General features: G+C 38.9%; 1 protein-coding gene across 1 annotated transcript in view; it reads left to right on the top strand.

Moving 5' to 3' along the window:
• Positions 1 to 2,296: 2,296 nt before the first annotated feature.
• The window catches only part of LOC135740789 (heterogeneous nuclear ribonucleoprotein L-like), a 38,631-nt gene continuing 15,410 nt past the window's right edge, over positions 2,297 to 25,517 (top strand). Inside the window, exon 1 of the mRNA XM_073811788.1 lies at positions 2,297 to 2,656. Coding sequence (XP_073667889.1) covers positions 2,489 to 2,656 — 168 coding nt within the window. The 5' untranslated portion in view covers positions 2,297 to 2,488. The remainder of the gene's footprint in view (positions 2,657 to 25,517) is intronic.

Genomic DNA, 25,517 nt, shown 5'->3' with positions numbered 1-25,517 from the left:
ATAATCTTGTTGTTTTCATTGAATAAAATCATTTTGTTCAGTAGCTGTATGAGATGAATGATCAAATCTTTCCTATATTTTTGTCATTGTTTGTTGTATTTTGCACGTTTCTCTGTGAATCAGGCCAGCGTGTGGATCGGACCACAGATCCACTGAATGTAGGTCAGCAGGACTATTTTTATTCCATCATCTGTAAAGCTCAGTGCCTGTCAAACTGTAAGTGATGATTTATCTTTAGGTGTTTTTACACAATAAGGTCTTTTAACATCAACACATCATTTTCTGTTTCATGTTTTACAGAAGTGCACAAAGTTTCAGTTATCAGACAATGAACTTCTCTTAAAGGATCATCTTGATTTCTGTTCTGACTGACCTGTCAATACTTTATAATCCAATAAATCATCTGATCAATCTCCTTTTACATTACTTTAACACAAGTTAAGCAATTGTAACTCAGTTCTTCTCAAGATATTCAATAGTTAGTTGAAATGTCTTGTACAGCCAAACTGATTTTACACAGCAAATTATTGAGTGATAAAAACATAGTGTTGTGCAGTCACAAAGTTAAAATCTGGTGTTGAGTTACAAATATTTCAGGCTTTAACACTTGTTAAGTGTTAATACACAGTGTTTTTATGTGTTAATATAAAGTCAACACCTGCCCTATATTATAGTATATTATATCACTTTAGATGATTTTATAATTAAACTGTGCTAAATGCAAGATGTATAAATTGTTAATTGATGCTATAAACACCTTATATTAGCAGATACTGTTTGCACTTCAGTATGTTTGCACATTAACAGGATGTGCAAAAATAAAATAAAATGTGTAAATGATCATATTTATGAAAATGATTAAATGGATGCATTATTAGGAGAATAATAGGCTATCCTTCCCCACACAAATTCTTAATAAACACTCAAGTTTGACAATTTATATATATATATATATATATATATATATATATATATATATATATATATATATATATATATATATATATATATATATATATATATATATATATATATATATTTATTTATTTATTAAGATTTTCTTTATTTATATTTAAAATAAATGCTTTTTCAAAATGATATATGATATGAGAAAAAAAGTGAGGTAGCCAAAAGGTGTATTCAACTTCATATCTGATGGGTTTCATGTGTTCTCCTATCTACTAAATAATGAAAGATATCAATAGTTTCAACAGTAATCAGATTAAGAGAGAAACTGATAATGAGAGACGTTTGGTTGCACTTGCAGTTGACAGCGTTTGTTAAAAATAAACCTTTCACCTCAAAAGCCCAACATAATGTCTAATAATGTCAGGCTGTTTATCTGTCATGAACTATTTAAAAACACGAAAGCTTCTCAACAGCAAGAAAACAACATGCAGATTTCCTTTTTACTCTTCACCTGTTTCTGACTTTAAATAGTTTACCTGAAATCTTCTCTGTTGTCAAGATAAAACTCTTGACCTGCAGCTCATCAAACCCTTTCTGTTATCTATAATCTATAAATCTATTCTAAAAGATTCCTCACAGCCCTGAATTCAGACTTTATTATAGCACATCTCTCTCTTACCTCAGTCTGTCAAGGTTTTCAGGTTTCTTTTGTTTAAACATAAGATAAACATGTTCAAGTTCCAAAAAAACCCTTCATTTAACAGTTTCATCCTCAGTAAAGAAAGATAGACATCATACAACTTAGAAATGAAACACGTCAGGAGATGATGATGATATGTTTATTATTATCATTATTATTATATGCTGTGGAGAAACACACACTTTATTTAATTATTTTAGTTTTCCTCAAGTGTCTCATGTGCTGACTTAATTGTGAAAGTTTTTTTTTATAAACAATGGATCCTGAATCTTCACGTCTATACATAAATGTGTCTTTTTATATATGACTTTAGTTTATAATGGTAACATTGTGGTGTCAGACTGGTTCAATTGTTATGAGAGTTAAAATTAAGAGAAAATTCCCTCATAATTCCAGTTCCTCATATTTTACCCAATTCTGAGTTTCCCCTTCTTAAAATAAAAAGATTTGATTGAGCAGCGCAGCTCTTGGTTTTTTGTGTTTTATAATATGATTTTGATCAACTTCAATATGTATCATATTCATATTATTTAAAGTATATTTGATTTAATATACATTCATATGTTTACTGTTTTTATTAATATTGTTGTTGTCTCATTACAGAAGTCGTCGGTATGGTTTGACGCAAGTTCCCCTCAGCCAATCAGCCCCGCCTCCCCTCAGTCAGTCAGAAGCTCACCCAATAAGAATTCGACGTGATGTCAACTCTGCAGCAGAGGCGGGAGTGTGCGTGAGCTTGCAGCGAGGTCGTGAGCGCATAGACCTGTACCGGATGAGTCGTGTGCGCGTGTGCGTGTGCGCTGATATCAGACCGTCTGATTATTAATCCAGAGCGAGTAATCATCTAATCGTTTGATTGATTGATTGATCGATCGGTCGATGATGTCCGCGCTGGAAGAGTACGAGCGCGCGCCCAAGCGTCTGAAGGTCGCGACTGAGGATGAGCTGGAGGAAGGCGAGGAGTCAGATTCAGCATCCGCGGGGCTCGTGCACGACGAAGATGATGATGAAGAAGAAGATGAAGGGCAGAGCAGAGCGCGCAGGAAGGTCAGACTGTCACGTTATTACCCGTCAATCACTGTTTTTGTGATAATATCATCATCTTCATATAACAGACACTTCATCTCACTGACGCACGCTCTCACGAGAGAAAAGCGATATAATAATATTCAAATATAAAGATAAAGTTATTGTGTGCAGTAGTTAAAGAAATATACCGCACTGTCTGTTTAAAGTGATCTTACTAACATAAAATAAACACATCAAGAAAAACTTTAGACAGATAACTTACCACTCTAAACTAACACAACTATACAACTATCTAAGATTTAATATCAATTCATGTTAGGTGACTATAATGAACGCATTCTATAGTAAACATCACTATACCATGGTAATTACGTCATTTTTGATTCAGTTTCTTTCACTCAAACATAATCATTAACTGTTTAACAATTTAGAGTTATTATTTGATTTAAACATCGTGTTTGTCTGTCTGACTCCTATATGACACCACAATATGATGCTGATGAGAGTGAGTCAAGTACAAATACATCATCATCATCATCATCAAAGTATTTGATGTAAAGTTGTGTTTAATGTTTGTAAACGTTTTGTTTCATTGACCGCACTTTTACATCATATTAGTAAAATGCAACTTGTTATTTTTCTCACGCAGTTCTGATATGTCATAACAGAAATGGACTGTGGTGAAATAGGGTGGACCTCAATGCCCTCTCTCAATATAGTAGTGGTTAAACGGATTACATGATGTTTTTTGAGTCATGTAAGGAATAATTGACGATGGCCTGTTGAATTATAAGAAAATAATGCAGACCCAAGGTGGTAAAAGCGGCACGGCATGAAGTGGACTTACATGCAGTCAATCCTCTTATACCACACTTACTTAAAATATTGCTCTGGTACCTATTTTTAAGACATTTGACAGGTCAGGTTTGTGTTTAGCAAAAACTAATCAACACCTGTGAAACATTTCTCAACCAATCAGAATAAAGCATTCAACAGACCCGTGATATAAGGATCAAATAATTATCAGATCAGCAAAACTGGAGGTTGGAAAATAAAATAAGAACAAATCAAGAAATTAAAAGCATATAAAAATAGAAAAGATTATAGTTAGAAATAGAGTCTAACAGTAGTATTAAGATACATACATAGAATCACATGAATAATAACATGATATAAATGAAATATAATTCAGGAGATGAGATGATTGTTGTTTTGTCTTCTGTTTGATTAACACAATGACACAAACATTAGCAGATTTTTTAAAATTTTTTTAAAGGTAAGACCGAATAATCACGGATCCATATACTGACACACATCTGATTTCTTTCTGAACTGTTTGCGTTCACTTTTAGACATAACCGACTGTTTTAATGAGAATACTTGCCAAGACTGTGGTATTAAGAGATCATTTTGTGTGTATGTGTCCTGTCAAGCGCATAGAAATGTTGTGTTTGTGTGCTTTTTACAACTTGTGTCTCCGTGCGGACGCTTATGATTGTGTGTCCATTTGAGTATGTGTGTGCGCACAGAAAACAACTCACTTTAACATCTTCTCACGCTTAAATTGTTTAAAATGGCTTGAATGTTAACATTTGCAAGGTATAGAAACAAATGCAAATGATAAAGATTCTGTAAATAGTTATTTATTTCTGAATGATTTCTATTTAAATGATTATTAAGAGGTTATAATTTATGTGTGATTTCTTCTGCTTTTCCACAAAAATATTTTGTGTCTCTTCTGACTGGGTGGGCCAGCTGTCAATGAAGCCAGTGCCACCCTGGCCCTTGTGTAGCCTCGCCACTGGTGTAGCGTATTTTTTTTAAACCATGCATTTTTAAAAGATAACCTGAGAAAATGTCTCAGATCAGATTGTTATTTTAGACCCCATCAGCTGGGAAAACTTTAGGATGTGTAACAGCACTAAATAACCTGTAGATTGATCAGTACTGTAACACAAGAAACCAGAAACACAATGCGTTATAAGAAAAAAATCCTACCGCTTTAGTTATATAATTACCATGATTAAAAACCGCTTTCGGGACCTACATGCGTGAAACGATGACGATGCAACACGATATTTGTCAGCTCTGTCAAGGCTTGCATGCTTAACATCAGTGGCGTGCACAGGGGAGGGGCCGCAGGGGCTCAAGCCCCCTCTCCACTAATAGTAAATAATAATGATTATTATTATAAATATTATTATGAATAACAATACGCGTCTATATACAACTGCCACTAACATTAATAATACAAAAAATAATATAATGTTTCATCCTTTGGCGGAGGTGGGGCGGTAGGCGGAGTTTCATTTGCAGCACGCACTACGTAGCGGTAGCCGCGAGTCTTCAAAAATAGCTACACGAGTGTCACGAGCAGCAGGGCAGCAGGTAAACTAATAGGGAAAATAGACATTTATCCTACATGCTGCTACTGTAAGGTTTGCGACAGCATGTGAGTTATGCTTAACCAATTCGTAAAACTAGATTTCAGCTGCTTTCTGAAAATGTTCTCATACTTTCTGTAATGTTTTCATCGAAGGCCAATGTTACGTTACATCCTCGTGTTATTAGTTTGGAGAAATTCATTTAGTGCAATGCAATCTAAGACCATGTCCATCTCTAAATTGTAAGGATGGAACTTATCATTGATTTCATGGTAATGCTTTACATGAATGCTGTATAAGTGCAGTTATTAGGTTCATGTTAACATGTAGTTAAAAGCTCTTACTGATCAAATATCATCGCGAGCGCAGCCTGATTTTTGTTTACTTACTTAATGTAAAAGATCGTACTTAACACAACAAACAATACATCATTAGAAAGGTCTAAGGCTCAAGCGTTTGTATTTGACCTTTACATTATTTAAAAAAAATTAGAGACAGTAATGTCTTAATTTGTGTCACAAGTTATGAAAATGAAAATCGGACTCCATACCTGTAAAATGAAATATGACCCGCGGTCGTCATGAAAGCACTTCACAAAACAACATTTCTCTGGGCTTCTGATTCAAAGGCATGCATGTTTGGAAACATATTGATTGATTTTATATGTTTACTTCTAATTTCTAAAGAAAAGAGTAATATTTATTCCATTTTTATTCCAAACGCGGTGATATGAGCCACTGTTGAACTGACCTTTACACGAGTCTGTTCATTCATACGTGACGCCTGAGGGCGCCCTCGTGCACCACCGCGCAGAGACACTTTAGAATTGACACACGAAGAACGCGGCGGTCCCATTCAGAATTTACACTTTTAAGGGCATTTATCTACCCTGCTGCCAATAACATGCAAATAAAGATGTTCTGATGGATAAAACAAGAAGACAATAAACTTAATTAGGATTATATATGGTATATCTGTGTTCTTCCGGTCATGTTGGGTATTTTCATAATGCAGTATATTTATTTATTATAATGCAACACTTTAGCACTGTGCAGAATACCAAAAAGAAAGAGTGTATTATCTGTTTCATTTTGTGATCTGAAGCCACATCAGCTCAAAACACTTGATCTGCTATAAAGTTAGTTTGGAGCAAAAATATTAATCCCACTATTTGTCGTGTTTTGATGGTGTGCTAAACTAACAAAGTGGTGTGTTTTAGCTATGAAAAATAGGTTTTAGGAATAATTTCAAATGGTTAAGCTTATTGTTTCTTTTTTTGTAAGTGAGACATTTAATCAAAGAAATAAGCAATTAAAACACTGTGATAGACCGGTTAACTTACTGATTTAATGATAGCTAACACTTTTATACATATACACATAAGTCCTCAAAACTTCATTCTCGCTGTTTTGTTTGCGAAAGTAAATAATATTTTCCTAACTTGCCTATTTTAGTTTGTTGTGTTATTCATTTGTTACAACATTATTTAAATAATGCCAAGGAAAGAAAGAATAAAAACACCAAAGTAATGAATACATTTGATTGTTATTTGACGTAAAAAAAATTATGCCCTTTTAAGTCCGTCAGCCCCTGCCCCTGAGGAGGTCTGTGCACGCCACTGCTAAACATGCTGTCATATATTGCAATACAAATGTAGTCAGAGCAAAATCAGTTTGATACTTTTGCCCCGGTTCTCCCCTACTGTCATACTGATTAGGGATGTGATGGTGGCAGTTTTTTACCCCTGTGATGGTTACGCACCAATTAGCTGCGGTGAATATATAACGTGTGTGTTAGGGCTGTCAAAATTGCTAAAAATGACGTTCGAATATTCCCAAACTAATCAAACTATTCGAACATCTGATGGGCATTTTATCAATGATGTGCATTATGTCAATAACAGGCAAATGAATACAAAGAGACATAACTACTTGTATATTTAAGTTTAAACATATTTGAGAACGTATTACCTACACAAAACAAGTAAATCAACTAATGGCCAAGCCCAAACCAATTTTGAGTGCTGAGTTTGGTACAAGCAATTTAAGGTAGCGACTCTTGTCCCAAATATAGCAGGCTTCATTCAGTGATTGAAACAAATATTATTAATATTAATCAAAGTTTTACAGTATATAGAACTGACATTGAACGCTCCGAATGAGCTGTGCTGTGGTAAACATGGAACTTTTCCTTGACATGAAACAGTAAATAATCAAACCAATGGAAGCAGTGCATTTATCCTTTATTCATGCAATATCTATTCAGTCAGTATAGTAGCCTACACTTTAGTAATGTTTCTCTTTAACGTTAAATAAAATGAGGCATACAATTACGAGAAATGTGACAACAAATAACTTTTACCCTGTGGTCCATAAAAAATAAAGTGCTTTTAAACACAAAAAAGGCTATTTACATTTTTTATGTTTGTATAAAAAAGAGAAAAAAACTGACTGCAATTTATTCCATTGTATACGATTCTAATGGTGACTTTTCCACGGATAGGGATATGGTATCTCGGTTCCATTGCTTGAAAGAACTCCCTAGAGTCTGCCCCATCCACGACTCTCATAGACACTGTCTCCTGTCCTTATAAATGAACAAAATTAATTTCTCCGTTATGGTCGTGTTGCAGACAAAGAACACACAACCTTGAGTGGCCGTTTCTCAGTTCGAAGGCTGCGGCCTCCGGAGGTCACATATGCAGGCTGCATACATCATCAAGCCTGTTTTTATATTTCAGTTAACTGAGCATTACAAGTCATAAACATATTACAACAATTTACGATTAACTGAGAATAATACAATTAAATTAATAATAGCGGCTCATCACTGATATCAGTTATCTTCTCTTGCAAATAGCGCACTAACTCTGAGTCTTCTGGCCGTTTGCGTTCACACGAACTTGAAGACATGTCACTGGGCGAGACTGTAGGCTACTTTATATTTATCATAGTTTGTGACGTGCACACCACCGCAGGGAGCACTTCCCCACCGGTGCGGTGGTTATGACAACCGTCACAGCCCTAATACTGATCCCATGTCATGAAATCATAAACAACACACAGAAGAAGAGGAAACACCATCATCATCATCAGTTTGAATCTCATTCACACTGCTCAGATCAGATGGGTTAGTGTGTCTGATATAGACGGTTTCAGCAGTAACAACATAAACGAACGTAACTTTCGGTAAACCTTTGCAAAGAATCAATAAAAACAGAGTTCTTTTACAGTAGTTTATTTCTGATAACAAGCTAAATAAATAACAAGTAGATGACCATAGTTCAAATCATAGCTAAAGCGTATCAAAAACTACACTGAGCTAACATTACTGTGTAAAATGTGTACTATATAATCTATACAATCTTACCTACAGATCGACTTCCCTTCACATAGCGCTGATCAATGATCGCCGTCTCCCATCGTCTTTAGGAAACCAAAACGTTTGTTATTTTGTCACAGAGTTCAGTTTAGACACAAGTCAGATCATTAAACAAACAGCCGTGGGTTTAGATGCAGAAATCTTCTGCACACCATCATCTCAAGAGTCAAACTGATGATGATTTCATGTCCATCTGATCTCTGAACAGTGTTTGAGATGGACACAGCTGTTTTTATAAATGTTTTATCAGTGTACCGCAGTGTTTCACAGAGGAAATCTTTGACAAGCTGCTGTCTTCATGTTGTAAATGTGGTTTTATTTTCACAGTTATTGACATATTGGTCAAAACATAAAGTATTTCACATGACCAAGTTACAGTAGTTATATTTGTTTGGCAATGTAGAGAACAAGCTGTAGTGAGACCGCTTTAAACCTTCAAAACAAGCAAGATCTGTTAACAAAAACTGAATGGTGCTTGACTGCTTTCAGCATAGAAGGAAACAGAAACATTATTGGAATTATTTAAAGCAAAAAATACTGTAAACCTTTATGACTTATAACTTAACAAGTGAAATAATTCTCCCCCTAAACTTAACAGATATTAAAATGATTGTCAACAATATCACTGTAAATATTTATCACCCAGTCTTTTATAGGAACACAGCACTGTTGATTTTCATTTATAACATTAATTATAAGTAAGGGAATATTTGCATCTGTTGGTATCATCAAATAGAAAATCTTTCACCTGATAACAGATCAACACAAATTGTTTCTAGGTATGCATCGATACCACTTTTTCAATTTCCGATCCAATTCCGATACCAGAATTCCAGGAGCATTGGCCGATACCCGCAGATCCGTTACTACTGTATTTTTCTTGAACAATTAAAAATTGCATGCACACCACACAAAATGTTAAATGTGTAGAGTGCTTTCTTCTACATCTAGTATCATTTTTACATTTAAAAAACAATAATTTCATTTACAATGTACAAGTTACAAGCAGTGTTTAGGAGAACACGTTTAATCAAACAAGTATGTAAAATATACTTTCTGTAATTGCGTAATAACTGTAACAAAAAGCTTTAGTGTGCAGATGGTTATTTTGGGAATTATGCGCTTGACTGGAACTTTCATGCACATCCCGGGTGCAGAATTGATGCACCTAAATCTTCCTGTACACAACGTTTATGGGCTTCCTGGGTGCAGATTTGATGCGCTTGAAGCATCTGCTCGTGGGAATCCAGCTGTGTGCGCGCGTCAGGTGTAGCCAGACAAGAGCAGCTAATGAAAAAGAAAGTTTAAACGGTCAAAACTTTAAAACGCATGCAAATTATACAATTTCAGCTTGAGAATGCAATTGTCCGCGATAGATATGTGTTGTATACGCTGTTTGATGAGGATGTGAAGATGCGTCGCACTGTTGACCGGAGCGCGTCCTCATAGAAAATACACATTTATCTCTTACGGCAGAGAGAGAAATCAACATCTGCACGTCGCACATGAGCAACGGGTTATAAAAATGCTTGCACTATGTAAAAAATGTCCCTAATTGCAGCCGCATTTAGGATCCCTATGATGATAAAAGAAAACATAAAGATCGGTTCACGAGAATGGTAAATTTAGCGAGTACTGATCGAGTAATTTAATGCCATTATCGGCCGATACCGATCAGCAGCTGATTGTTTGGAGCATCTCTAGTTAAAACACAAAGAGAATAGATGTGTCATGTGCTCAGCACATAGTGAATTGCATCCATCCAACAGCTTACTGAGACTTTATCAAATCAGATCTTGAAAATAGCTGTAAGTCTAAGAGGCGAGCGTTTTAGGACGGTTTCACATTTGGTGCGATTGCCTGGTCCGAACCCGAGTTCGTTTGCTTCCCCCTCCCCATGCCCCCCATGGACTGTGTTCACATATTATTTTTGCATCCGAACCGCGGTACGCTTGCATCATCAAGCTGCAGCCGGCACGTTCTCATGTTGCTTGGTAACCGCTGTAAACAAGAAGACGACAAGAGATGGGCTGCGTCCCAAACCGCATACTTCCATACTATATAGTAGGCGAAAAGCACTACTTCTCGTACTCTTTGCCTACTATATAGTATGGAAGTAGGCGATTTGGGACGCAGCGATGATTTCTGAATGCCTCCGCAAAAATTGACGTCGGCGGACAGCCCGTTGTCATCGAAACGACTTTAGTGTGTTTGGGGCAGACAGATGAAAGTGCGTTTCTGTATTATTTCTTTGAAAACAAAACCAAAGGTTTAAAAAAATAAGAACAAAACTCAAGCAAGGATTCTATGCATTTTGTTGTCAAGGTAAGTGCACGCACACAAACACACACGTCTGTTTTGGTGGGATATTCCATATAATACGTAATTAACAGCGGTTCACTTCCGCGATTTGGTACGATTGCGCTCACATTAGCAGCGAACCGATCTGGAGTTCACATGAAACGAACCCCAGACCACCCTTTTTAAGCGGACTCGAGTACGTTTCGCGGGTGCGCACCCGAGTTCGGAAGACAGCGTTCACATCATCCAAATGTACCGAACTCTGATGTCAATCGAACCCGGGTGCGCACCAAAAGTGCTAATGTGAAAACGCCCTTAGAACCCAAGTGCAGTTTTAATAAACATAAAACAAAAACAAAAAGAAACACAAGGCGAAGAAACTCTCTCCAGCAGAACATACAGTAACATAAGTTAAATAAAGCTTGACAAAAGGACATTGGGAACATATGGGTTACATATAAAGACAGGGAACCAATCAGAACAGGACACATCAGGGAACATGGAAACTAGAGACAAACATGGCAAGACATGGTATCAAAATAAAAGACATGAACAATGGAGAAGACAAGAACACAATACAAAACCATTACAGTAGCCTACAGTTATCGTATGCGTGCGTGAATGACACGTTTCATCTGTCCGCTTCACCAGGGCATAAGTTGCGAGAACAGAGTTTCTGTGAACTTAAATATCTTTAAATGTGCGTTTGTTCCTTCACATTGTTACAGTGAGGCGAGGCGAGGCGAGGCAAGACATGGAGAGTAGAGGTCTTCACGGGTCCACTTAGATCCGAAAACCCGAGGTCCGACCCGAGACCCGATCGGGTTCGGGTCTAAAAGTTTCACATGTGCCTCGGACACGGGTCGGGTACAATAATAGCGGCATCGGGTCTCGGGTAATTTAAAAATTAATGTGTTTTTTCTGAACGGATCCGAGAAGACCCGAACTCTCTCGCCTGTGTGCGTCAATGTCCTTTTCAAACCTCTCATCTGTTTGCCAAGAGCGCTTGCGACATTGTGTGGTTGTCGGAAGGTTCATTTTCGTTGAGACAAACATGTCAGTCAATTATAAATGTACATTTTAGCGGTTACGTGGGTGTCTTCGTCAGATAACAAAGTAAAACGAATGAAGCAGCTCGCCAAATTGGTTGCAAGGCCACCGGAGTTTCTTTCTGTCTGACTGCTGCGCGTGGGTCTGCAGAATGCACACACGTCAGTGCCGTTTACATTCGGTTCCAGTCGGGTTCAAAAAATTTTTTCACTAGTTCGGGTCGGACTCGGGTCTAATTTTCTCGGGTTTGTCTCGGGTCGGGTCTTTCTTTAAATTTTTTTTATTTATGCACGTCGGGTTCGGGTATGAAGTGATTCGGGTCATTTCGGGTCGGGTACATTTCTTTGGACCCGAGAAGACCTCTAATGGAGAGCTGATCCAACCGCAGTTTAGAGAGTTTAATAATACATCCAAAAGATACAAAATTAGGGAAGAACACGGCACGAACATGAAACACAAGATAAAACAACAACTGACCACAGGCAATGAACAGACATGGTATTTAAACATGACAAGGACCAATCACAGAACAGAAACAACAAATCACTATGGAAACAGATAGGCAGTGGGTGGAGTATGAATTAATGTCCATGGCAACAAACAAGGAGGGCGGAGCAACACAGGAACAAGAGGGAGCAAGACGGACTGAAGCCAGGCAGACACAGACAGGACTTATGACGCACATGAAGCTATCGTGTATTAAGTGTATTAAGAAGACTTTGAATTAAGGCTGTGCGGTAGATTCTTTTTCCGTTAAATAAAATGTCAGACGTAACAGATATTTCTAGAAATAAGTGGGCATGGCTAACTCTGCACTCCCACATGTTAGACTGAGTGTGACAGAGAAACATATTCATTTGTTATGAGTGGATTATTTTATGAGTTATTCGTGTAATTTCATAATTAGTGCCACTGTATCCACCGTGGGTCTCACTCGGTCGCACTGTGCTCATGCAGCAGCCGGTCTTTTGCATCGCAAACACGGAGCTGCGACGACAAATTTAAAAAACTCTTCACGCACACAATGGTTATAGTTGTAAAGTTTTCTGAACTTTAAGCAAGCTAAGACAAAACTCCCATTTATATCAGAGACACGTGCGCTGCTGGAGCGATGTAGTTTGACGCGCTATTTGCTTATAGTACAAAGACATTTTGATCAGAAAGACGAGGAAGATACTCAAAGGTCTTATAGAAAATAAAGGGCATTAAGACCTTAAAACTGTAACGAGGAGTCACGAGACAGAGGATCCATTTGCAGTTTTATTGATGCCACAGGTAATACAAACAAAGGGGTAAACCAGAATCGTAAACGGGTCAGGGCAGGCAGATAACAATCAGTAATCCAAATAACAGTCCAGGTCACAACAGGTAATACACTCACAGGGAAATAACGCTCAGAAATGATCACACGCCACAAATCAAGACTTCACACAGCTCAGAGAAGCTTAAATAACCAGTCTGATTGGTTACAGGTGGTGGCGTGATCAGTCCCAGGTAAGTGGCATGATGGGATATGTACTGAACGGGGAAAAAGGTGCCCTCAGTCTATATCTAGAGCTCCTTCTCTCGTATACAGGTATTTATCCTGCCTGTAGGTTTGTGAATATATATATATATAACATATTGCCTATTTTTTATGTACTGTATGCATAAATACAAAATACAATGAATGCATACTTATAGCTTCAACTGTCTATAAATTAACAACTCAATTAAAAACAAGTCTGTCTATCAAGACTTAATCTCTTGTTAACTTCTTGGCATTTTCACTTTGAAAAACATGATATCTAAATTCCAGGGGACATCAGTTTTCAGAATGACATGGTTAACATATTCACAAGACCTTATATTTACAACTTTCAACACTCAATGATAGACAAAACATCTTTATATTTCCATATTTTCATTCTCCCTATAATGACTGAAACCGATGAGAATCCACTCAACTTCAGCACTTTCATCTCGTTCTTGTGCACATGACCTCAACTTACAAATAAAGGAGCGAGTCTGTGTTGAGATGATCTTCAGACGTGTTCAGGAATCGGTGACATCTTTGTTTGTGTTAAGTGTCAGAGATGAGTAAGTGTGATCTGAGTGTGAGATCAGACACACTCAGGTGGATGAAGAAGGTGTTATCAGACATTTAAATGTGGGTAAGATGTTGATATGACAGATTGTTCTGGAATCAGTTTGCATCTTTAATCTACCCTCCATTTAATGTTTATGCAAACAATAGCTGGTATCTATCTGTCTATGTTTCTGTCTCTGTTTAATCGTGTGTGTGTGTGTGTGTGTGTGTGTGTTTGTGTTTATGGTCTGATGAACTTGTGTGGGTTCTCTGAGGTTCCTCTAATGGGTAACCTGTGGAGTATCTCTATGTGTTCCTCATCATCGGTTCTGACAGGCTCGAGTCGACAGACAGATGAGAAATAAATGTAAACGTGTTTTGTGTTGTCAGAAGTTTCAGATCTTTGTTTTCCTCTAAAGAAAACATCACTTTGAAGTGTAGTGAAGTGTAAATAGTGAAATCTTGAATTTTTCAGAAGCTGAGGTGTTTTCAGAAACCTTGTGAAATAAGAAATACTGACTAATAGATAATAATGTGTATGCTGTGAACATGAAAAACAATCTTAATCAGTTTAAAAGCATTTTTTTACGCAGTCATTCTTGAGTGTGTATGTGTGTGTCGTTCTTTTTGCATGATGTCATTTCCTGTTAATGTTGTTGCTGTTGTCATTGGTTTGCAGAGGAAGTGTCGATGTTATCTACTGCAGTGTTTGTAGTTCGTGCAGGTTTCTCACACCCTATATTAAATCTTAATTCATTTCATTTACTCTCACACTACAGAATGATCAACTTTATACACTATATGTACATATACACACAACACACACATTATATATGTTATGACTTATGTTGTTTTTGTTACTTTTAGTTATAGGTCATATATTAAAAAGAACATGCATTATAAAAAAAAGATGCACACGTGATCTCGTATCCAGTCTTTTGCCTTTAAACTCATACTCAAACTTTTTTAATATTTTAAAAACAATTGCAGTTAAACATTGCAAGAGCCAAATGTTAATAGATCAACTATGGACATTGCACAAAAAAGAATTAAAACATGGAGTTTTGTACAGCACTAACTGTAATGCAGACCTCTTAAACTATTTTTGTTTATAACTATTTAACTTTTATAAATTTTTATATTTCATGTATTCACAATAGCCAGTCTTCTCCTAATGACTTAAATTGCACTTCATGTTTTCTTTTTTTATATTTTAAAGATATATAGGCTAAACCGCCTTTCCATTCTACACTATCCAAACACGATGGTCGTAGTTCTCCCCCTAATGGCAGTCGTAATGAAATTTCAGTTTATTCATAAATCTGTGACCGTCAACAAGGGAGAGAAGCTCATTCCAGCGCAAGAGCCTTTAATCTACCAATATTAAGGGTGCAACGAGATCTCGCGAGATTAAATATGTATTGCAAAATTAATTCTGTCAGGAGATTTGTCACGGAGGTGAAATGTTGTCCGTTTCTAAAACAAAAGGCTGCATCTTTGGAGGTTGCATATTAACACTGCATACGTCACAAAGACTTACAGAATATTAACACAATTAAAAAGTTTACTATTATATTTAGTTAATCGTGAATTGTTGTAATATGCTTATTACTTGGGAATGTAATGCTCAGTTAACTAAAATAAACCAGGCTTGATGCCGTATACAGCCTGCATATGCGACCTCTGGAGCATTCAGCTTTCTGTTTGAGAAATGGCCGATGTCCTAATATCAGCATAAAGTTACGTTTCTGGCTAATCCTTTTCCAGTCCATGCATTATATTCTGTCTTTTACTGCATTTGCTTTTTTCCAATCATGTTCATCTTTGACGCGTTGTGATTGTATCAGTGTCAGATAAAGTGTCTCAACAGATTAAACCCTCACTTTGACTTTACATGATTTTATCTTTGCAAGTTCTTGCTCAAGAATAACAGTGGCTGTATCATTTCTGTTGTAAAGAATTGGATTTAAATGGATTTAACGTTGTTTGGCTAAAAGTAAGCATCTGAAGTAAAACTAACAGAAGCGGGTCCGTTAGCGCTCCCTGCAGGCATTTGTTATAATACATAATCCTGATAAATGTGTTTACTTGTTTTGATACTTTATTTGAACCATTTATTATTGCATCCTCATTATTATGTAATTTTAATGAAGTTCTAAACGTAGATTCGGGAGGAGCCTAAAACATTCAGTCCCGTCAATCATCTCGAGAGCCTATTTAAGCGAGTTAATCTCCACGCCTCACATTGACGATTCATCCGGCATCCCTCCTCCCCAATTCTCCTCCTTTATCTTGCCCTTTTCTCTCTCTGCTCAGTGTTACAATGGGGGGGGGGGGGGGTTCTGAACTTGGGTCTCGGGTTCGAGCTCCCTCTGAGGACAGCAAGACAAAGTTCATTTTACCATCATTCAATAGACTGAATGCGCAGGCGAACTAGTGAAAAGGTTATTGCTCACTTGGGTCTATTTTTATTACAAAAAATATCAAATTGCTTCATTATCAATTAGTAAAATAATTGTTAGGACAGTCCAAGTTTAGTTAAAACATTTCAAAATAATGTGATTTCAGTCTTTTATTTTTTCATTAAAGATTTTCTTAAAACATTTAAAAATCTCGTCTCGTTCTCGTGGATTAAGTGTCTCATCACACCCTTAACCAATATATTTACACTTAATAATTTACTTATCAGTAATCAATCGTTTATAAAGGATTCAAGTGTTACTGATAAAGTTAAACACAAAAGGATTAATAATTTTTACTTTGCACACAGTGTTTTGATTAAAACACTGAAATACATCACTTCTGGTTGGTGCGTCAAATGCGGTGTAGTTGCACAAGTTTATTTTTTATTTTTTAAAGGTAAAAGTGAAAACGCTGATTTTAAATGATGCAAAGATGACCAGTGGGCCGGAAAAAGATCTGGCCTGCGGGCCACCAGTTGACTAGTCCTGACATAGATGATCTTGTTAGAAGTCTTCTCTCTCTTTTGTAAATCAGCGCAGTCGATCAGTTCTATAAAATTAATCTCTTCAAATATTTCTAGAGAGAATTTTAGGTATATGGTAAATTGTATAAGCTATGTTTCCATATAGAAAGAATGAGACGTGACACCTTTTGTGTGTGAATCATTCTTACAGATGTTGAGTAAAATGGAAAGAGGAGATCATAAGCGTTTAAATGATAAATGGTTTTAAAGATATAGACATTTGAATGAAGGTTGTCTGCCCTCTTTTTCCAACTGGAAACCTCAGAAAATCCCCTTTAAAGTTTTTTTGTAGATATCTTTCAAAATCCATTGCATTTTTAAAGGGATAAACTATTTATTTTACAGCTTATTTTGACCAAAAGACATCAATATAAATGCTGTATGGTCATGCTCACTCATAGTAAATATATATTGATTTTAGTTATAGTATTTCTTTTACATTGACGACACTAGTGTTGTTAGTTGTGTAGTGTTATTTGTATACTAGATAATTTATTTTTATTTAGCATTAAACAGGTGTGTAAGGGTTTATATAAACAAGATGTCACGAGAACTCTTTCTATCTGTTCCTGCATTACTAACTATTCATTTAATCTCTATAATCAGATTACAATCTAATTGCATTAAAATGCGGCTGCTGATAAATTGCTGTCGTGTTTGTGTCTAATGTCTGAAAGTTTGATCTTGTTTTAGTAGTGATAGGGCCGGTTTATTCTTAGACTAAGATAAATGTAAGCTAATCCCTGTTTAGTTAACCACCCCATAATCATTTCTACATGAATATTTAACCATGTGACCATGTGGATCAGCTTCTTTATTTTTCTTGACAGGTATAATGTTACGGGGATATCTTAATGTAAAACCATTGTGGAGTAAAATAACATAAAGCATTTGTGTTTACTGTGGTACTGTTGTGTAAGTGTGTGTCTGTATTGTGCATTATTTTAATGTATATTTTGTGTTGGTGTTTGTCAGTAAATGTTGAAGAATCGTGTCTGTATTTGTTTTGAAGTGTTTTGTGAGGATGAAGATGCGTTGCATGCCTCATATATCTGATTTTGTAGCTTTTTCTTGTTGACATAATCAGATTTTTACACAAATTACTGCTGTGTCACAAGCAAACGTTATACACTACACAGACTCTCACGCTCATGTCTGTTTGTGAAGATCAAAATCATCCTTCATGATTTTGCATTACTCTCTGTCTGTGTAAATAAAGGTGTACAATTCATTTTGATCTGAGGGTTGTTTACACCTGATAGTAAGTTGTAATTTGGTCGATGGGATCACAAGTGGACAACACTAAAGACAGGTGTTAACCGGGTGTGAAACAGTTTGAGCTTGTTCACTTTTGACCACATCCAGAGGTGTAGTTACACAGTTAAACAATTATGTGGGTGGGGTTAAACAGTGAGGTGGGTGCGGTTACACAGTGAGGTGGATGGGGTTTAACAGTGATGGGGGTGCGGTTACACAGTGAAGTGGGTGGGGTTACACAGTGAAGTGGGTGGGGTTTAACAGTGATGTGGGTGCGGTTACACAGTGAGGTGGGTGGGGTTTAACAGTGATGTGGGTGCGGTTACACAGTGAAGTGGGTGGGGTTTAACAGTGAGGTGGGTGGGGTTATACAGTTTGTTGAATATATTACATTTTAAGCATCATTCTGCATTAAAAGAGCTTCATGTTTTGTGAACTCAGATGATCTTTTGTCTTTGTAGCAGAATGAGAGTAAATCTCCCTGTGTGTTATGAAGCTCTTTCTCTGTCCATATTTATTTTCTTGCATCTATTTGCTATTTTTTATCTCTGTAAGACACTCTGTTCTGTCATCACTGACGTCTGTTACACCGCAAAGATCCTCCAGTGACCACAAACGCATGCACGCACACACACGCACACACATTCTGGTTTCCATGTTTCGTGGGGACCTAATTGTTTTTATACCATACAAACTGTATATTATATTCCCTTCCCCTAACCCAAACCCTAACCCCAACCATCACAGAAAACTTTCTGATACTTCACATTTTCAAGCACAATAAACAAGTTGAGTGCAGCGTAAGAGGATTTATGAAGGGTGTCATGAGCCATGATATGTCCCCCAAGCAAGAGACCACTGTGGACTCCAGACTCAAAATCTCTCCCGATCTCTGCCAAAATCCTGGAGTCAAGTGTAGTCCCAGGCCACAATGCAACAACATTTATAATTCGCCACACACTAACTGCACATTCACTGAATGGTCATTTTTTCTGTTCACGTATTGATCTTTGTGTGTGCAGGGTGTCTGAATTTTACATGTGTGTCGTGAATTGTACCACTTATTCAAGGAAACCTGCTTTACAAAATAATGAGGTTTGAATGGTATCCTGTTCATGACGAGATTGAAACGTCACAGTTTGGCTTAAATGACAGCAAAGGGCACCTGCAACCCCGTGAATGACTCGATTTATGAATGTGAAAAACATCTCCCACTACAGACTGGAAACTCCCAGATGCAAAGAAACAAAGTGCTATAAGCAGCTGTAACACCAGTGGTTGGATTCATAGGATCCATAAACTCAGTCATTGCCATCAAATTTCTGTTCATAAAACTCTTAAAGTAAAGATTTCACAACCTTACACTATACTTAGTGAAATGACAATGCAACACTTAACGGGATTTAAGTAAAAAATAGATTGCTAGAGGGAAATGACGTTTCACCCTTAAGTAACACCTAAGGGTTTTTTCTGCAACAGGGTTAGGTTTAAAGGAAACATAAGAGCGAAAATTACACTCACGCAACCAGGCCCTGACTGTACAGTTTTTTACAATTGCTATGACAGATTTTTTAATACTGTTAACAATTCTCCTAAACTCTTAACACTACATCCATACTTTTAACACATTTCTTGTTGTTTTAACACAAAATGCATATAATTAAAACACATTTAAAATGCTTGAACTTTTACACACCAGCTCAAACAAGACCAAAACAATAGATTTTTAATGTCAAATTTACAAATGCTTTCACACAGCATGTCAAAACAGATAACATCATGTGCTAAACCTCACTTATCGTTAAAGTAAACAGCTGTTCATATTATGAAATGAAACCCTGAAAAACAGCTGATTGTACCAATGCAAATATAAAAATCACAGCTGATTCTCATCTAAGAAACACACTCAGGTTCTTTCAATCATACGACCATATGGTATACAAAATAGAGAAAAAACACAATCTTGTGTGGAAAGAAAGGATATGAGCAACACAACAAGTAAGATAAATGTCCGCGGAAAACCACCAGGACAAGGGAAAGGTTTTCCTCCAATGCTGAATTTCTGCAGCAAAACAAACATAATGTAATGCATTTACTAAACCCAACCAAACAAAAATATAAATAGATAAAAACTGCAATGCAAAACTCAATCTATAATCAGTACACTATTCTGTCTATTGTATAAGGACAAACTGACACATAAAATAATGCAGTTTCTGTTTTTCCATCTGATGTCAGTGTTTTTATGACATTGTGTTATCATTGACTGAATGTTTCTGTTGGAAGAGAACATACTGTATGTTGGTAATCTGTATATCTAGTTGAAAATAATCTGTCAAAGCAATCATAAAAAACTGTAAATCAATGCTCACCGTCTCCCCTCGTCATTTGGGAAGTTTTTTGTACCAGAGGTCAGTTTAGTAGTCACTAACCAGACTGATAAACAAGCACAGAACGGAAGTTAACTTCAGCTCAGACGCGTAACCGTAGCAACGCTCTTGCTTCTGATGAAACCTCTATAAATGTCAGTGTTTTCTCAGTGAAGTTTGTTTTATAATTGGATGTTTTTTGTATGTTGTGTGATATAAAGGAGAGATTTAAACACAGATGAGATGACAGACACTGGTGGATCAGAACACATGCAGACCCACTTGGGGACTTTCCATTGATCGAATATTGTCTGTCATTTACTCTTAACTGAACCTTTACACACATCACAGTGTTGTGTTCTGCTCTCTTCTTTATTGTTAAAGGTGTTTTACATACACACACACCTCAGTGAAACACTGTGTCATTTCATTTCATTTAAAGAAGTGATATAACAGAAGATCCAGTTACCATAGTGACAGCAGACGTGTTTTGGTCAAATCTGAGCTGTGTGTCTCTACTGTTTTCAAAAATCCTCTGAAGAACTACAGGCACATTTTGATATACATGCTGGAGAGACATTTAGAAACATCATCAGTTAGTCAAGTTACAGTACTAGTTTTGCTGTGTGGTTGGAAGGGTGTCTGAATGGTTATGATGGTGTTCTGGCTTACTGGTCCAAAGGGCTGATTGATAATGGGATAAATCATAATCCTGATTATTTTGGTAAAAATCATTATGCTGATTATTTAACACGATTACTTAATGACTGTAAAAATATGCACTTGCATTTGTTTAGTGTTGTTGCAGGGTGCACGTTTCAAGCAGTGATCCCTTCTGAAGTGCATTTTAAACACATCAGTCCAGCGGAATGCAATTCATATTTTATAGTTTTAATACGGTTCACACCGATGGCTCTTGATAATGAGTTTGACTCCGGTTCACACCGATGGCTCCTGATAATGAGTTTGACTCCGGTTCACACCGATGGCTCCTGATAATGAGTTTGACTCCGGTTCACACCGATGGCTCCTGATGATGAGTTTGACTCCAGTTCACACCGATGGCTCCTGATGATGAGTTTGACTCCGGTTCACACCGATGGCTCCTGATGATGAGTTTGACTCCGGTTCACACCGATGGCTCTTGATAATGAGTTTGACTCCGGTTCACACCGATGGCTCCTCATAATGAGTTTGACTTCGGTTCACACCGATGGCTCCTGATAATGAGTTTGACTCCGGTTTACATCGATGGCTCCTGATAATGAGTTTGACTCCAGTTCACACCGATGGCTCCTGTTGATGAGTTTGACTCCGGTTCACACCGATGGCTCCTCATAATGAGTTTGACTCCGGTTCACACCGATGGCTCCTGATGATGAGTTTGACTCCGGTTCACACCGATGGCTCCTGATAATGAGTTTGACTCCGGTTCACACCGATGGCTCCTGATAATGAGTTTGACTCCGGTTCACACCGATGGCTCCTGATGATGAGTTTGACTCCAGTTCACACCGATGGCTCCTGATGATGAGTTTGACTCCGGTTCACACCGATGGCTCCTGATGATGAGTTTGACTCCGGTTCACACCGATGGCTCCTCATAATGAGTTTGACTTCGGTTCACACCGATGGCTCCTGATAATGAGTTTGACTCCGGTTTACATCGATGGCTCCTGATAATGAGTTTGACTCCAGTTCACACCGATGGCTCCTGTTGATGAGTTTGACTCCGGTTCACACCGATGGCTCCTCATAATGAGTTTGACTCCGGTTCACACCGATGGCTCCTGATGATGAGTTTGACTCCGGTTCACACCGATGGCTCCTGATGATGAGTTTGACTCCAGTTCACACCGATGGCTCCTGTTGATGAGTTTGACTCCAGTTCACACCGATGGCTCCTGTTGATGAGTTTGACTCCGGTTCACACCGATGGCTCCTGATGATGAGTTTGACTCCAGTTCACACCGATGGCTCCTGTTGATGAGTTTGACTCCAGTTCACACCGATGGCTCCTGATGATGAGTTTGACTCCGGTTCACACCGATGGCTCCTGTTGATGAGTTTGACTCCAGTTCACACCGATGGCTCCTGTTGATGAGTTTGACTCCAGTTCACACCGATGGCTCCTGATGATGAGTTTGACTCCGGTTCACACCGATGGCTCCTGTTGATGAGTTTGACTCCGGTTCACACCGATGGCTCCTGATGATGAGTTTGACTCCGGTTCACACCGATGGCTCCTGTTGATGAGTTTGACTCCAGTTCACACCGATGGCTCCTGTTGATGAGTTTGACTCCAGTTCACACCGATGGCTCCTGTTGATGAGTTTGACTCCGGTTCACACCGATGGCTCCTGTTGATGAGTTTGACTCCGGTTCACACCGATGGCTCCTGATGATGAGTTTGACTCCAGTTCACACCGATGGCTCCTGTTGATGAGTTTGACTCCAGTTCACATCGATGGCTCCTGATGATGAGTTTGACTCCAGTTCACACCGATGGCTCCTGTTGATGAGTTTGACTCCAGTTCACACCGATGGCTCCTCATAATGAGTTTGACTCCGGTTCACACCGATGGCTCCTGTTGATGAGTTTGACTCCAGTTCACACCGATGGCTCCTGTTGATGAGTTTGACTCCAGTTCACACCGATGGCTCCTGTTGATGAGTTTGACTCCGGTTCACACCGATGGCTCCTGTTGATGAGTTTGACTCCGGTTCACACCGATGGCTCCTGTTGATGAGTTTGACTCCAGTTCACACCGATGGCTCCTGATGATGAGTTTGACTCCGGTTCACACCGATGGCTCCTGTTGATGAGTTTGACTCCAGTTCACACCGATGGCTCCTGTTGATGAGTTTGACTCCGGTTCACACCGATGGCTCCTGTTGATGAGTTTGACTCCGGTTCACACCGATGGCTCCTGTTGATGAGTTTGACTCCAGTTCACACCGATGGCTCCTGATGATGAGTTTGACTCCGGTTCACACCGATGGCTCCTGTTGATGAGTTTGACTCCAGTTCACACCGATGGCTCCTGTTGATGAGTTTGACTCCAGTTCACACCGATGGCTCCTGTTGATGAGTTTGACTCCGGTTCACACCGATGGCTCCTGATAATGAGTTTGACTCCGGTTCACACCGATGGCTCCTGATGATGAGTTTGACTCCGGTTCACACCGATGGCTCTTGATAATGAGTTTGACTCCGGTTCACACCGATGGCTCCTCATAATGAGTTTGACTCCGGTTCACACCGATGGCTCCTGATAATGAGTTTGACTCCGGTTTACATCGATGGCTCCTGATAATGAGTTTGACTCCAGTTCACACCGATGGCTCCTGTTGATGAGTTTGACTCCGGTTCACACCGATGGCTCCTCATAATGAGTTTGACTCCGGTTCACACCGATGGCTCCTGATGATGAGTTTGACTCCGGTTCACACCGATGGCTCCTGATGATGAGTTTGACTCCAGTTCACACCGATGGCTCCTGTTGATGAGTTTGACTCCAGTTCACACCGATGGCTCCTGTTGATGAGTTTGACTCCGGTTCACACCGATGGCTCCTGATGATGAGTTTGACTCCAGTTCACACCGATGGCTCCTGTTGATGAGTTTGACTCCAGTTCACACCGATGGCTCCTCATAATGAGTTTGACTCCGGTTCACACCGATGGCTCCTGTTGATGAGTTTGACTCCAGTTCACACCGATGGCTCCTGTTGATGAGTTTGACTCCAGTTCACACCGATGGCTCCTGTTGATGAGTTTGACTCCGGTTCACACCGATGGCTCCTGTTGATGAGTTTGACTCCGGTTCACACCGATGGCTCCTGTTGATGAGTTTGACTCCAGTTCACACCGATGGCTCCTGATGATGAGTTTGACTCCGGTTCACACCGATGGCTCCTGTTGATGAGTTTGACTCCAGTTCACACCGATGGCTCCTGTTGATGAGTTTGACTCCAGTTCACACCGATGGCTCCTGTTGATGAGTTTGACTCCGGTTCACACCGATGGCTCCTGATAATGAGTTTGACTCCGGTTCACACCGATGGCTCCTGATGATGAGTTTGACTCCGGTTCACACCGATGGCTCTTGATAATGAGTTTGACTCCGGTTCACACCGATGGCTCCTCATAATGAGTTTGACTCCGGTTCACACCGATGGCTCCTGATAATGAGTTTGACTCCGGTTTACATCGATGGCTCCTGATAATGAGTTTGACTCCAGTTCACACCGATGGCTCCTGTTGATGAGTTTGACTCCGGTTCACACCGATGGCTCCTCATAATGAGTTTGACTCCGGTTCACACCGATGGCTCCTGATGATGAGTTTGACTCCGGTTCACACCGATGGCTCCTGATGATGAGTTTGACTCCAGTTCACACCGATGGCTCCTGTTGATGAGTTTGACTCCAGTTCACACCGATGGCTCCTGTTGATGAGTTTGACTCCGGTTCACACCGATGGCTCCTGATGATGAGTTTGACTCCAGTTCACACAGATGGCTCCTGTTGATGAGTTTGACTCCAGTTCACACCGATGGCTCCTCATAATGAGTTTGACTCCGGTTCACACCGATGGCTCCTGTTGATGAGTTTGACTCCAGTTCACACCGATGGCTCCTGTTGATGAGTTTGACTCCAGTTCACACCGATGGCTCCTGTTGATGAGTTTGACTCCGGTTCACACCGATGGCTCCTGTTGATGAGTTTGACTCCGGTTCACACCGATGGCTCCTGTTGATGAGTTTGACTCCAGTTCACACCGATGGCTCCTGATGATGAGTTTGACTCCGGTTCACACCGATGGCTCCTGTTGATGAGTTTGACTCCAGTTCACACCGATGGCTCCTGTTGATGAGTTTGACTCCGGTTCACACCGATGGCTCCTGTTGATGAGTTTGACTCCGGTTCACACCGATGGCTCCTGTTGATGAGTTTGACTCCAGTTCACACCGATGGCTCCTGATGATGAGTTTGACTCCGGTTCACACCGATGGCTCCTGTTGATGAGTTTGACTCCAGTTCACACCGATGGCTCCTGTTGATGAGTTTGACTCCAGTTC

The sequence above is a fragment of the Paramisgurnus dabryanus genome, chromosome 14, assembly GCF_030506205.2.
Source record: "Paramisgurnus dabryanus chromosome 14, PD_genome_1.1, whole genome shotgun sequence".
NCBI classification, from domain to species: domain Eukaryota; kingdom Metazoa; phylum Chordata; class Actinopteri; order Cypriniformes; family Cobitidae; genus Paramisgurnus; species Paramisgurnus dabryanus.
Note: the sequence above shows the minus strand (reverse complement) of the source record. Positions and strands in the feature narration are given on the sequence as shown.